At 37.6% G+C, this 14,094-nt stretch overlaps 1 protein-coding gene across 1 annotated transcript in view; it reads left to right on the top strand.

The window, feature by feature from the left end:
- LOC150079619 (secretin receptor-like) overlaps nt 1-14,094 on the top strand; it is a 122,792-nt gene that overhangs the window by 62,960 nt on the left and 45,738 nt on the right. Inside the window, exons 7-8 of the mRNA XM_090383138.1 lie at nt 7,084-7,246; nt 10,868-10,928. Coding sequence (XP_090239264.1) covers nt 7,084-7,246; nt 10,868-10,928 — 224 coding nt within the window. The remainder of the gene's footprint in view (nt 1-7,083; nt 7,247-10,867; nt 10,929-14,094) is intronic.

Here is a 14,094-nt window from a genome sequence, read left to right as displayed (position 1 = left end):
TCTCCAGACACTAATTTGCAAAACTTAAGCCTTTCTTCGTAAGAGCAACCCTTTGTTCCATTCACTAATCATTTTGCCCTTCTGTACTTGCTTCAGCAGCTCTACATCCTTCTTAAAATAAGGCCTCTATACCTGTATACAGTACTCAAGGTGTGGCCTGACCATTGCCTTATACAAGGGGATAATCACCTCCTTATCCCTGTTAGAAAAATTCCTGTATATCATTGACAAGACACCATGAGCTACCCTTGCAGACTGTCTGCATTGCTCAGAAAACTTCATATCTGCCTGCACAATTACCCCCAGGTCTTTTTCCATTCTCTGCCACTGTCAGTGTAGTACCACACAGCTGATATGTTACTCTGGGGTTACTGCTTTCCATATGTAGTACTTTACATTTGTCAATGTTAAACTTCAGTTGCCACCTCTCAGCCCATCTGCACAACTTTTCTAGATCCTGTTGCAGCAGTGTACTGTCATTAGTATCATTAACAACCCTGCCGACCTTCGTATCATCTGAAAACTTGGACATTAAGCTTGATATACCATCATCAATAAATACAGAAAGCAACAATGGACATGACATGGCTTTGACAATGCCCTCCCGTATAACACACCATTTGAACTTCCTCCAGTCACTATCAGACAGAATAGAGGCAGCGAGATTAAACACTGGCTGATCCGGAAGCCTTCTAGAGAGTTACCACTAGGTTTAGTCTGGTGGACTATCTAGTGGCCATCCTGTGAACACTGTTTTAGAGCTGTACTCTTGAAATATAAGGAAGATAGGATCTCACCATAATGCCCATCATAACCTCAAAAGACATCAGTCATATCTCATGATGGAACAGATGGGGAGGGGGATTAGCAGAGCTTTGCTGTCATGGGTTTCACCACTTAAAGGCTTCCATAAGCAAAGTGGTGGTGTTGCACTTGTTGATGAGAGTCGTCTATCACCTTATATTGGCTGATAACACAGATATGTGTATTCATAACAGAATTTGAATATATTTATTTTTGCTTCTGAGGAGGGCAACTAGTGCAGAGTTGAAAACATGGCTACATAACAAAGCAAGTGTGTTTGAAGCGCATAGTCACCTTTAGACAAAAAAAGTAAAAACTAGTGATACTACTAGTCAAAGAAAAACTGTGAGAATATATTTGAAAGAAAAGTAAGTGAGCATGTCAATTTTCCATCATAACAGTGCCAGAGGTACATTGCCATGTTCTCAATATATTTTTGCAATAGAATGGCATTTTTTATTGTGCCCAACCTCAAATATAGCTCATAATTTGCAACATACAAGTTTTTAATTATTTTTCTGCCTAAAAGAGAGGCTTTAAGGTTGGAAACTGGAATTAAACATAGAAGTGATCAGAGATAGCAGCAAAGGGTATTGCAAAAAGTGGCCTAGCAAAGTATTTGAGAAATTAGGGGAATACAAGGATTGGTGCATTACATTCAGAGAGTATTTAAAAGAACTCTGCCAGGATGGACAAACAGGTACAAGTTTCTTCTCAGTAAATTTATTATTTGTGACAGCCCTCATACAAATTAACAGGATGATAAAATAATATTCTTATATTGTTTTATATTTTGCAATAATATGTTTTCATTAAGATTTTTGTAGGGTGTTTTTTTTTTTTTTTTTTTTTTGTAATTATTCACTTTTGATAGTCTTATAGACCAAAAAATGGAAGACTATGTTTAGATAGCATAGATAGGAGAAGGTGGACAGAAGTTAGTCCTTCCTCCCAAAATTTAAAAACAGAACATGCAAAATACATTTTATAAAAGGGCAAGTCAAATGTAGCTTCTTAAATAGAATTTAGTGCCATTTAATTTTTTATTACTTTTACATAGAAGAAACATTGTACTGGAGAAATTTAAACCAAACGTTGCAGTGGAATTAGCATTAGCATTAGTAGAGGCATTTGATGCAAGAAAGCAAGCTTATGCAGCATCAGCCAAAAAAAAAAAAAAAACCCACTTCCACTTCACCCCTCTGTTCATTCAAAATACCTGTCCAGCTGAGCCTTAAACTTATTTAGGCTATCAACCTCCACCACAAGGGATGGGAGTCTGTTCCACCAGCCAACCACCCACTGGCTAAAGGCAAATTTCCGCACGTCTATCCTACATCTGTCTTTCCTCAATTTGAATTTATGCCCTCTCAGGTGATTTTTCTGAGCTAGAGGAAGAATCCCATCAGCATTGAGCATGCTTAAACCATTCAAGGCTTTATACACCTCTATCAGATCACCTCGCTGGTGCCTGGTCTCCAGACACTGTAATTTGCAAAACTTAAGCCTTTCTTCGTAAGAGCACCCCTTTGTTCCATTCACTAATCTTGTTGCCCTTCTCTGTACTCGTTCCAGCAGCTCTACATCCTTCTTGAAATGAGGCCTCCAGACCTGTATACAGTACTCTAGGTGTGGCCTGACCATTGCCTTATACAATGGAATAATCACCTCCTTATCCCTGCTGGAAAAATTCCTGTATATCATTGACAAGACACCATGAGCTACTCTTGCAGCCCGTCTGCACTGCTCAGAGAACTTCATATCTGCCTGCACAACCACCCCCAAGTCCCTTTCATTCTCTACCACTGTCAGTGTAGTACCACAGAGTTGATATGTTGCTGTGGGGTTGCTGTTTCCCATGTGTAGTACTTTACATTTGTCAATGTTAAACTTCATTTGCCACCTCTCAGCCCATCTGCTCAACCTTTCCAGATCCTGTTGCAGCAGCATAGTGTCAGTAGTGTCCTTGATAACCCTGCCAACCTTTGTATCATCTGCAAACTTGGACATTAAGCTTGATATACCATCATCAATATCATTTATAAATACAGAAAACAATAATGGACCCAACACTGAGCCCTGAGGGACTCCACTAATAACATTAGTCCACGATGAGCAGTGTCCATTGATTACCACTCTCTGTCTTCTCCCCCTCAACCACCCCTTTATCCATAGCAGCAATTTGCCTCCAATGTCACACTGCTCCAATTTGTGTAGCAGTCTTCCATGTGCAACAGTATCAAAAGCCTTTCTAAGATCCAAGTATATAATATCAAAGTTATTCCCTGCATCCAGTTCTTTTGTGACTGCATCATAGTATCCAATCAAGTTGGTCAGGCAAGACTTCCCCTTAACAAAACCATGCTGTGTCTGAGCTATAACTGAAGTCTTGTCTAAATGATCCTGCAGTGCTTCTTTAACCAGTGCCTCCATTAATTTTCCTGGAACAGAAGTTAAGCTCACAGGTCTATAATTACTTGTGTCAGCCTTTGATCCTCTTTTGTGAATTGGGGTCACATTTGCACATTTCCAGTCTATGGGTACCTCCCCTGAGTCCAAGGAAGCTCTCATAATTATGGCTAAGGGCTTGCTTACTTCCTTTGCTGCCTCCTTTAATATAACTGGATAGATCCCATCCACCCCGGGTGCCTTTCTTGTGTTTATCTTCAACAGTTTCTCCTCCACTTTACTCTCAGTTATTTCAAGATTCTGTAGCTTACTGCTAGAGTTGAATACACCTCTGGCATTCCCCTTGCTGAATAACTCCTCATGTGTGAATGTCGATGCAAAATGTTCATTTAGTTTGTTAGCTACCTGAGCAGGATCATCAACAGTTGACCCATCAATATCAAGTGGACCAATCTGATTCATCCCCTTCCTTCTAGAGTTTACATAAGTAAAGAACTCTTTGCTGTTTTTCTTTGCATCCCTTGCCAAAGATTTCTCGTAATCTGCCTTCGCCTGCCTAACCTCCCTTGTAACTTGGTTGCATATCAACTTGTATCTATCATAGGCTTCTGTGTCATGTGTTAATTTGTAAGTATCCCATGCATTTTTCTTCTCTGCCATATGCCTCATTAGTTCATCTGACATCCATTTTGGCCTAAACCTTGAACAATATTTCTTAGTTGGTATGTAAAGCCTAGTAGCTTCCAAGATAAGTTCTTTGAATGCTTCCCATTTTGAATTTACTGTTGGTAACATCATCAGTTGGTCCCACTGTATAGAATTTAAATACTGTCTCAGTCCATCGTAGTCGCCTTTACGGAAGCAATAACCCTTCCCTTTACCCCTGATGGTAGTTACCTCCTTGAGTAAATCCCACTTCAGCACACTGTGATCACTGCCACCTAGTGGTTCCTGTATCTGCAGATTCTTAATGCATGAAGAATCACTGCTGATAATCAAATCAAGAGTATTACTCCCTCTAGTTGCCTCCCGAACATGCTGATGTAGAAAACAATCATGCAATAAATCCACAAAAGCCCTGCTAGTGTGTGAGTAACCAGCCCCCAAATTCCAGTCAATATCTGGGAAATTAAAATCTCCCATTATAAGACTCTCTGATTTACTGGCCCACTCTATTTCCCTGTACAGTTCCTTATTATACTCATCAGAGTCATTAGGCCTATAGCACACTCCTACTCTCAAATTTGATCTCCCAATGCTTATGTCACACCAAACTGACTCAACACTGCACTGTCCAGCGATGTCGACTGGCTTCACTTCCTTGGTTTTTATGTGTTTCTTAACTAATAGCATAACCCCTCCCCCCTTCCTATCCTGTCTATCCTTTCTGTAGACGCTGTACTCCCCAAATTGCAGTTCTGCATCCCTTATATCTGTGTGACACCACGTCTCTGATATCCCAACAATATCTGCCTTTGATGTTTTGAGCAATACCTCAAATTCATCAAATTTATTTACTAAACTCCTAGCATTGGTGTACACGCAAGTATACCTGCACCTGTTTCTATTCTTAGCTACCCTAACACAACCCATGTGTTTACTTGTACCGCAATGGCTCCCAGCAGTCTCTGAAATACCATGCATCTTGTTTTTCAGGCTTCTGCTCATTCTAATAGAAGCAGTGCAAGAATCTTTTTCACCTCTGCCAGTGGCTACTGTCAATCTATTGGTCTTTGTCTCTCCCCAAGCTAGCAGTTTTCCGACCCACCTAACACTGCCTCGATAGCATCAGCAAATATTCTTGCACCCTTTCTATTTAAGTGTATCCCATCCCTGTAGAAGCAATCTCTCCTGTTAACAAGTACAGTCCAGGCTGAAAAAAATTCTACCCCTTGAGCCTTGCACAATCTTTCCAGGGCCGAATTGATTTTCCACAGTTTTTTGTGGTACATTAACAGCTTACATTTCTGTTACTTCTGACAGTAATGCTGCCCACATCTCAACAGTAATTAGTCTCTTGCCAGATGTGCTATAACATGGCTGGTGTGTAATTGTGTTGATTGACACAGCAATCCTTCTTTTCAAGTTGTTCATATCAACTGGCAAGGGGAGGGCTTCCAGTGGTGTGAGATCCAGTTACTGAGTTGGTCACAGAATTGGATGTGCATGTCCATCCATCAATCTGAAAGTGGAGATCCAAATAGCCTCAAACATCCTTATCTAAGTATGGGAGTTCGTAGACTTGCTAGAACACATTGTTGTCAGGATCATCCTGAGCAATTTTCAGGGTCAAATAATCTCCAACAAATCTCTGTACATGGGTTTGGTTATTGTTCTTTCTGTGAAGAACAGACTGTACATTTTTCTGCAACTTGCAGTGCAAAACACATTAACTTTAGTACTCTGTGTTCCAAAACACATTGTGTTTTCACTACTCCACACTTTCACATTGTATATGTTCACCTTGCCTATGACATAGAGAGTGCACTTGCCACTAAGCATAAAAAGTTTAAGCAGTTTTTCATCTTCTGCAGTATTAGAAAAATGTCCACAGAGAATGTCCAATCTTGTTTTATGTCATAATGGCTTGTACCATGTGCAAGCTTATATGATTTTAGATGTAACTGTTTACACAGCATTTTCCACAGTTTTTTGTGGTACATCGTTCTGCACTGACCTGATTTTTGTGAACAGTGGATGAAATTCTCATTTATGATAGGTCCTCTGGTCTACTTAGCATGATGCACAGAATATCTGCTCAGTAAAGTTTTGTTGAACCTTGTACAAAATTTTTCAGCTTAACTTGCATCATTGGCCAATGAATTCTTCCCCACCAGGTATTCCATCTAAATTGCAAGTATTCTTCCCTGACCATGGCACCTGCCTGGGATGATTGGATTGTACCTAGAGAAGTTGGTCTTACATAGCTTACTGTAATCTTCTTTGTATTTGTGTGGATGGTTAATAATGTTACTTGAGGGTGAATATACTATGAAGTTCCAAAATGCCCATGTGAGCAGCATAATGATAGACAAAGACTGAGAAGCATATTGACTTGTGGAAAATGTCCATATGCTTCTCACTCAGTCTTTGTCTATCATCATGCCGCTCACTTGGGCATTTTTGCAGTGGAAGAGCTTCTTCCATTTTCTTGCAAATTTGGAGAAATCATGTTAAACTAAATGATCAGTCATGTTAACCAAAAACCAGTCCTATTTTAAAAACTGTCAAACCAAATTTGTGTTGTGAAAGTCATTAGTCAGGGACTGAGTGTATACCAAATTTTCATTGGTTCTGACATTTGGACACCATGATCAGTTATGAATGGGCTTAAACTTGTAAAGTATTGACTCTCTTAACATTTGGAAAACTTTTGGCTGAATTTTAAAATGCAAACTTTTCAATTTCATTCCTGTGCATTGTAGCCCAATTCAAATGCTGTTTGAAGCTGTAGGAGAGCATTTTAAAGTGACTACTTTTAAAGGCTTCCTGGTTCAGCAGGATTCAGGTTATTCTGTTCCAAAACCTTTTGAAGCTACCTCATATAACCAATATATGAATTCATTAATAAAATTTTGAGAGAACTGTTGCAGTATGTATTTTTTTAATTGTAATTGGTAGAGATTCAAGGTAATGAGAAGAAATACGTCAGCTACTTTTTCATATTTACACATTTTTAATGGGAAGAAGGGTCAGAACAGGGAGAATTTAAAGCTTTTGGTACTTGCTCCTTGATTCATCTTCTTGTTTATTGCCACAGCCCTGTTTTTTTAATTACTTTTTTGTATAATTGTGTCATAATGCATTTCTTAATTTCTTTTCTTTTTTTTTTGACTAATAACTTATGTACTTTTTGCTATTATATTTCAGAAAAATATAGGCTGTAAGATTTTAACCATCATCTGGACTTATGCTCTGTTAGCCAACTACTGCTGGATTCTTATGGAAGGAGTGCATCTTCACAGTCTTGTCTTTCTTGCTTTGTCACTCAATCGAAACCACTATATCACTCGATACGTAATCATTGGTTGGGGTGAGTAAAATTAATGTGCAGTTGTATTGTAGATCAGTTTGCCATATCTTATGAAATGCTAATGGCAGAACAGTCTTCATCATTACCTCTTTGACCTACTGAAACCATTTTTTTTTATTTAAAAGAACTTCGCTATTAATTCACCTGAAGCTTAGACATCAAGTTGATTACACTAATAACCGTTTTGTATCAAATGTCAAAAAGTTAAGTTGCAACCACGTTTTTTATTTTTTAACGTAACTGCACAAATATTTACACAAAATTTGATGCTTTGATACAATTTAATACTATATATCTGAATAAGACAGAATATAATTTTAAGCTGCAGAATGTGAAAATCTAACAGGCTATAAAATTTCTAATTTATAGCCTATCATTTCTAATCTAACACAGTATAGAACATATCTGATGGGGTTTGATGATTTTATCTGATGATTACCCCATAGATGTTTGAAAGACTTGGAGTGGTGGACGGTTACTGGCTGGACATTTGCAAGCTGAGGTGGCCAGAGCCTTAAATAGATAGTGGCAATTTCACATTATGGAATACATAACCAAGAGTTAAATTTCATGACCACTCTTTGGCCCTAAAAGCAAATTACCATAGGAAGATGACAGCCAGATAGCTCTCAGCAGCCATAGGAATGAGTTTTTTAAGGCAAATTGTATACAGAAGGCTTCAAAAATGAGAAATTTGTCAGACAACTCATGGTTTGTATCCCCACTCTTTTGCCTACAGGAGAGAGAGAGCCCATCTGACTTGGTGTGGATAGGCTCTTCTTGGTGTATATCAAAACCAAGAACAGTGAACCAGTGTTCTTGTTTCAGAGAAAATTGGCCCATTATTCTTGAGATTGAGTCTTGAAAATGTTTCTGATGTGTTCTATCTAGATAGAATATGAACATGCTCCCATTCAGGGTCCACTATAGTGGCAGTGGTTTACATTATGAACATTGTGTTAATTTTCATGGATGACAACTTTTCCATATAAAGCTGAGCATAATGAGCTTTTGGTAAGCAATATAATTATTCTAATGATCCTAAATCAATATTTAGGATCATACATAAAAAGTTTTTAAATACCAAAACAAAAAGTGGATGGATGAACATGCAAGGGAAGAATTCTTTGCAACAACTGCATCTTATATTTATGTCTAATCTGTACTTTGATTGTCCTATAGGTCTATACATTGCATATGTTCTTTAGTTGGTTTGTCTAAAATTGGTAAAAGGTTGGTAAAAATCCCTCACATTTGTGAGGGGAATAGTGCCCAAGGCCTTTTAACTTTGCAAATTAAAAGGCACTATTGTTCAGCTCCCATTGTCAGATTACAGTGAACTAAAAAAAAAGTAGTGTTATAACATATAAGCACCTGAAAATTTATTGTTTACCCATGAAATTTACGGAAGCATCTTTAATAGGCTACTTGAAAAGTTTACTTCTTTTTATGAATTTCAGTGACATTATTGCTGCATTTTTCAAATACATGTATAGTATATGTTAGTATTGGTATTGTAGTGGCAAATGATTCAAGGAAGCAAGCTTATACGGAATCTGCCAAGAAAACAACAAAAAACCCCACTTCCATAACAAGAGATGTAAATTTTTTCCAAGAGGCAATATTACTTTCTGGCTAAGCAAATTTTTGCATGTCCATCTTGCAACTATCCTCTATCAATTTAATTTTCATATCCCCTTAGGAGCATCATCTGAGAAAGACTAAGGATGCTATCAGTATTTAATTTACTCAGTCCACTTAGACTTCAATCATGTCTCCTTGCAAGTGTGCAATTTTCAGACACTGCAATTTACAGAACTGAAGTGTTTCTTGGTCAGAGTACCCTTTTGTGTCCCTGACTGAAGTTGTTGCTCTTCTCTGTACCCCTTCCAACAGATCTACATCTTTTCTAAAATGAGGCCTCAGACTTCTATGTAGTACTACATATGCATCCTAACCACTGTCTTATACAATGGGATAATTATCGCCTTGTTCCTCTTGGCAAAATTCCTGTATGTCATTGACAGAACCCCATGGTCTGTTCTAGCAACTTGTCCACGTCATTATTCAGAGAACTTCATGTTGGACTGCAGAGTTACCCCAGGTCTTTTTCATTCTCCACTACCTTGAGTATGGTACTATTCAATTGGTATGTTATATTATTAGTTTATTGCTATCCAAGTGCAGTGCCTTGTATTTATCATTGTTAAGCCTCAGTTGCAACTTCTCAGCACATCTGCCTATTTTTCTAGGCCTTGTTACAATAGCGTACCCTTGCTATGGTCCAGAAAGAAAGTCATCCTTTCATTCTTATCATTAACCATTATCAGATATTATCAATTTGATATCTCCATCCTATATTATCAGTCAGATTTCTGTAAACTTCTAAATTTCCGAAAACTTACACATGAATTTATTCCAGAATTCTATCAATCTCCGCTGATCCTTTATTGCCTCAGATGCATGGGACTGCATTAAATTACAGGAGAAAGATATCCATAAGTCTTACCTGTTATAATGGTTAAGTCCAGGATGGTCATATGTGTATGCACTCTCAGTAAACATTCATACTGTCACCTTGAAATCAATTTGAAAAGTGTTGGTCACACTTTTGGGTAGTTGTCTTATTTTTAATTGTGTTTCAGTTTGGATGTGTTTGGACACAAGTGCAGATAGGCTTCAGAAGTCTTTCTGCACTTGTTTTGTTATTAGCAATATTGGCTCTGGGTTTGCTTGTTTCTATACATTACGACTGAACTAGACAAACATTTGGAGTGACTGGATGAGTGAAATGGGAAGGGTTTTTTTGGCTTATGCTGTATAAGCTTGCTTTCTTGCATCATATGCCTCAACTAATGCTAATAAAGGGGTAAGAACAGCTTCAATTCTCTCAAAGTTTTTTCATGACACAACAGTTGCTAATATCAACATTGTTAGTTCTTATGCAAGACTGCTATTGAGCTTGATATTATACCATTGTTTACATATTCAATAAAGCACAAAGTTTTTTGTTAACATAAGTGGTCCTATTACTCTCTACTCTTGGGATTGCCACTAACAATCCTCAAGAGTCAAAGGGTGATAAAAATAAATGATGAGCCTGTGTGCTTTGGTAGAGAGCCAAAGTTGGACAAAGGACCAATTTACATGTTTGCTGTAGTCATGGCTGATGCAGTCACTAAAACAAGGTGCAATAATAATTAATAGTTGCAATGATTTGAGAAACAGAGTGAATTAGTTTCAAGGTGCTAATCAATTTTTTAAATAATATGAAGTCATTTTAAAAACAGCTAAAAAAAAAGCTGAAACAGCATGCCAGGTCTAGTATTTCATTTGTAGAATCAGATAACAGTAGCAATGATATTTTAAGTAACATGACATGGTTTTTAACTGACTCTTTCATTACTATTTTTTCTACCCTGTATAATAATTTACTTTTCTTATATATATAAAAATATCACCTTTTCTTTTAAATGAAGCAAATACCCACTATCCTGTGTTATTAAATGATTTTATGGGCAAATAGTATTATAAATAAAAGTATTAATCATAACTAACAGTTTTATTATAAATAAAACTGTTGGTTATGATTAATATTTCCATTTTGCTTCTTACTCACAGGTGTGCCAGTTATATTTATGATAGCATGGATTGTGGTACGAGCAACAGATGAAAACACCCTGTAAGTATGTTTCACTTAATATTAACTTTAAAATTATTGGCGATTTTTGTGGGCAGAAAAATATGGCTGATTGGCTCAATTCCATTTCTGATGTTCTTTGCATTGCCTAACAGACATTGAAACTTTTTTTTTTCTCTTTATATAAAATTCCTGAGATGGTTGGAAAAAACACTGAAGTTGAGATGGTAAAAGGAGATTAGCTGATACTGGTGCATCCTCAGGTTATAGCAGAATGGTTTAAAGATATAAAAGTTATTTGCGATTAGAAGGAATCTATCAAATTCTTATTTAATAAGAAATTGATAAGTAACCTGATGCCAATGCTGTCAAGATATATGTATCTGAATTAGTCCAAGGGAAGCACTTTGAAAAAATGTGCCATCATTAAATAAGCATCCAAAACAAACCTTGTGCAATTCCTCCTTCTCTTTACTCTGTCCCTTGTTGCTTTGCAACAAAAATAGTATGGTTTATGAAAAGTCAGATCCACCATTCTTAATGGCATTATGTAGGAACTGGCAGTTGAAATGAAAAAAATAAATTAGCAGATATTAGTGCATCTGTTGGACCCAACGTCGGGCCCCACTAGGGGCCTGGCGGCCAATTAGCCGGATAAACAATGGGCACAACATATCACACTGCACAGACACGACCCACACACTTCAAGTCTCTGGCTTGACAGTGTACTGTCCTCGATACAGTGAAACACACGCGGAGATGGGAGAAATCCCAGGTGCCGTCTGACACGAACATACCTTATACCTTATGTGGAATGCGTAATGTGGAAGGTTACAATTTGAGACCAATTATTTGAGACCAATTTGCATCTGTTGGATGCACATAAAAATTGATGCATTGACATTTCAAGTATTATGATACAAATTCCCATTAACAGAATGGCTAGTCTGCCTTTCTGATGATGGGAATTTGTGTTGTAATTCTTTAAACATCAATGCATTAAATTTTATATTTATCATTCAGCATACTGTATATTCTATTAATTCTTAGTTAGGGTCCACTGTGTTTGTTGCTATTGATTACCAAGACAAATTTAGCTTAAAAAACCCATTCCCTTCTCAAAATGAAACATCGTTTACTTCTTACAGACAGAGAGCAGAGGAGAGGGATATTTTGAGACTAAGGAGTCCAAATAAGCCCAGTCCTCTATAAGCATTTATTTCCACTAGTAACACAGATGAAATGTGGTGAATTTGTAGTTACAGTGAAATCTCATTAATGCAAAGTTAAAGGAACCTAAATTTTCATGTTTTGTAATAATGAGGTTTGTAGTAACAAGATCCCCAAAAGTGTCAAAATTTTATCTTTTTTTTTTTGGTACATAATTGATATTATTTAATATTATTTATTATTATCTAATAATAATAATAAAAATAATATCAAAAAATTACAAAGTAAATTAATTTAAATTAATAAAATAAAATAATAAAAACAAAAGCCTTGTCTAACAATACAGTAATAGGAATAGCACATTTTTTAGAGATTTTATTTTATTTGTAAGATAAACTAAGAGAAAAGCAATTAATGGAAATGAAAATATTGTACAGTATATATTTTGATATATATTTTTATTTATATATTTACTGTGATATAATATTTTAGTATCGCAGTAAAAAGAATTGCAAACTTAATATAAAAGGAGACATACAAACCATTAACTTTTTAATAAATTAATCTAATTTAAAGAAAGAACCCAATATTGTTTGCACAGTTTTTTGTCCTATATGCATTTTTAACTACAGCACAGATATTATCAAATGCAATAGTTGTTTCTTTATCAATGTTCCTGCAGGCCAACACATTCTCTGTTATGCTCAATGCATTTTGGGCATCTTTATTAGATGGCAGTGTGTATAGTATGTTTAGGGTCTAATGGCACCAGGGGTCTCCCCTATCTCTGCATAGTTTACATTGTCGTGGTACAGTACATTGTACAGGACAGAGAAAGTTTATGGATATTGTGGTATGTAGTGTGGTGTACCATTGTTCTTCTGGCCATTTAGCCACTGGGCCCCTGGTGGGTCCCAATGTTGCCCACACTAAGCCCTGTGGAGGCAGACCAGGTGCACCAGTAATTTGTTTTACTCTGGCAGGCTCTGCCACCTAATTTCCTGAGATTTCAGTGGCTAGGGCCTATGGGGAAAAAAAAAAAAAAAAAAAAAGGGAGATAACGCTAGAATTGGAAAAGCCTAGAATGGTGAGCATGGTTTAATTTTGTCATATTTAAATTTGGACGTGTGGGACGGGCGCTAGAGTACAGACAGAGTGGGGGAGGGAGACTGAAGGTTGGGAGCAAAGTCAGAAGTATGGAGACGAAAGAGAAGGCGATCCCAATGATTTTCACCAGAAGAAAGTGTGTGGGGGGGGGAGTGGCAGGTAGGGAAGGAGACAAGAAATTGCCCCCACCAGGATAGGGTAAGAAAGTGGGCAAGGTTAGCTGCCCTGCCCTGCCCAGCCCAGATGGCCAACTGGCAAGGTGGCAGCTTAGCTGCAGTCAAAGTCTAGGTTGGAGAGTGTCTGCTTTGGTGATTTCCTTGTCTTATCATGGTAAGAAGAAGATGGAATTTCAGTCTTGGCTTCAGCCACCAGAGTGGTTTCACAGGTGTCCAGTCTGGGCTGCCAACTGAAGAGGTGGCAGAATAACTGCGGTCTGATTGGAGAGTCCATTTCGGTGTTTGTCTTGTGTTATAGGAGGAAGAGGAGGAGACATCAGTTTTCGCTTCAACCAGCACACAGTTAGTCACATGCAGTTTTGGTCCTGATGGGAGAGTGTCTAAGTTAATGTTTGTTACAACAGATCTTTGTAGAGGAGGCGATGAGTCTGTTCAGTTTTGTGATCAGATTTTTTCGATCACAGGATAGTGGTTGTTTCTTATTCAGTTTTGCCAGTGTTGCTGTTCAGGCTGAGGTTCAGCGCAGGGTTCGTAGTGATGAGGTTGTTCTGGTCATGCTAAGTGGTTGCCAAGTTTCTTGGTTGTGGTAGGGTTCTGCACCTTGTGAACAAGTCTTGGGCAAACTTTGTGAATAGTTTGTAGTTCTGTTCATCATCAAGTAGGCAGTGTTCCTGGAATTGTACTGGAGCTGAGTGATGGGAAGGGCCCGGAGGTCTTTGTACAGATGGCAGTCGAACATCTAGTGGTCCCAGGTT

This window comes from Mastigoproctus giganteus, chromosome 10 (genome assembly GCF_048544385.1).
Source record: "Mastigoproctus giganteus isolate SK-2022 chromosome 10, ASM4854438v1, whole genome shotgun sequence".
In the NCBI taxonomy this organism is placed as follows: domain Eukaryota; kingdom Metazoa; phylum Arthropoda; class Arachnida; order Uropygi; family Thelyphonidae; genus Mastigoproctus; species Mastigoproctus giganteus.
The sequence above is the reverse complement of the archived record's forward strand: the minus strand, read 5'-3'. Positions and strand labels throughout refer to the sequence as shown.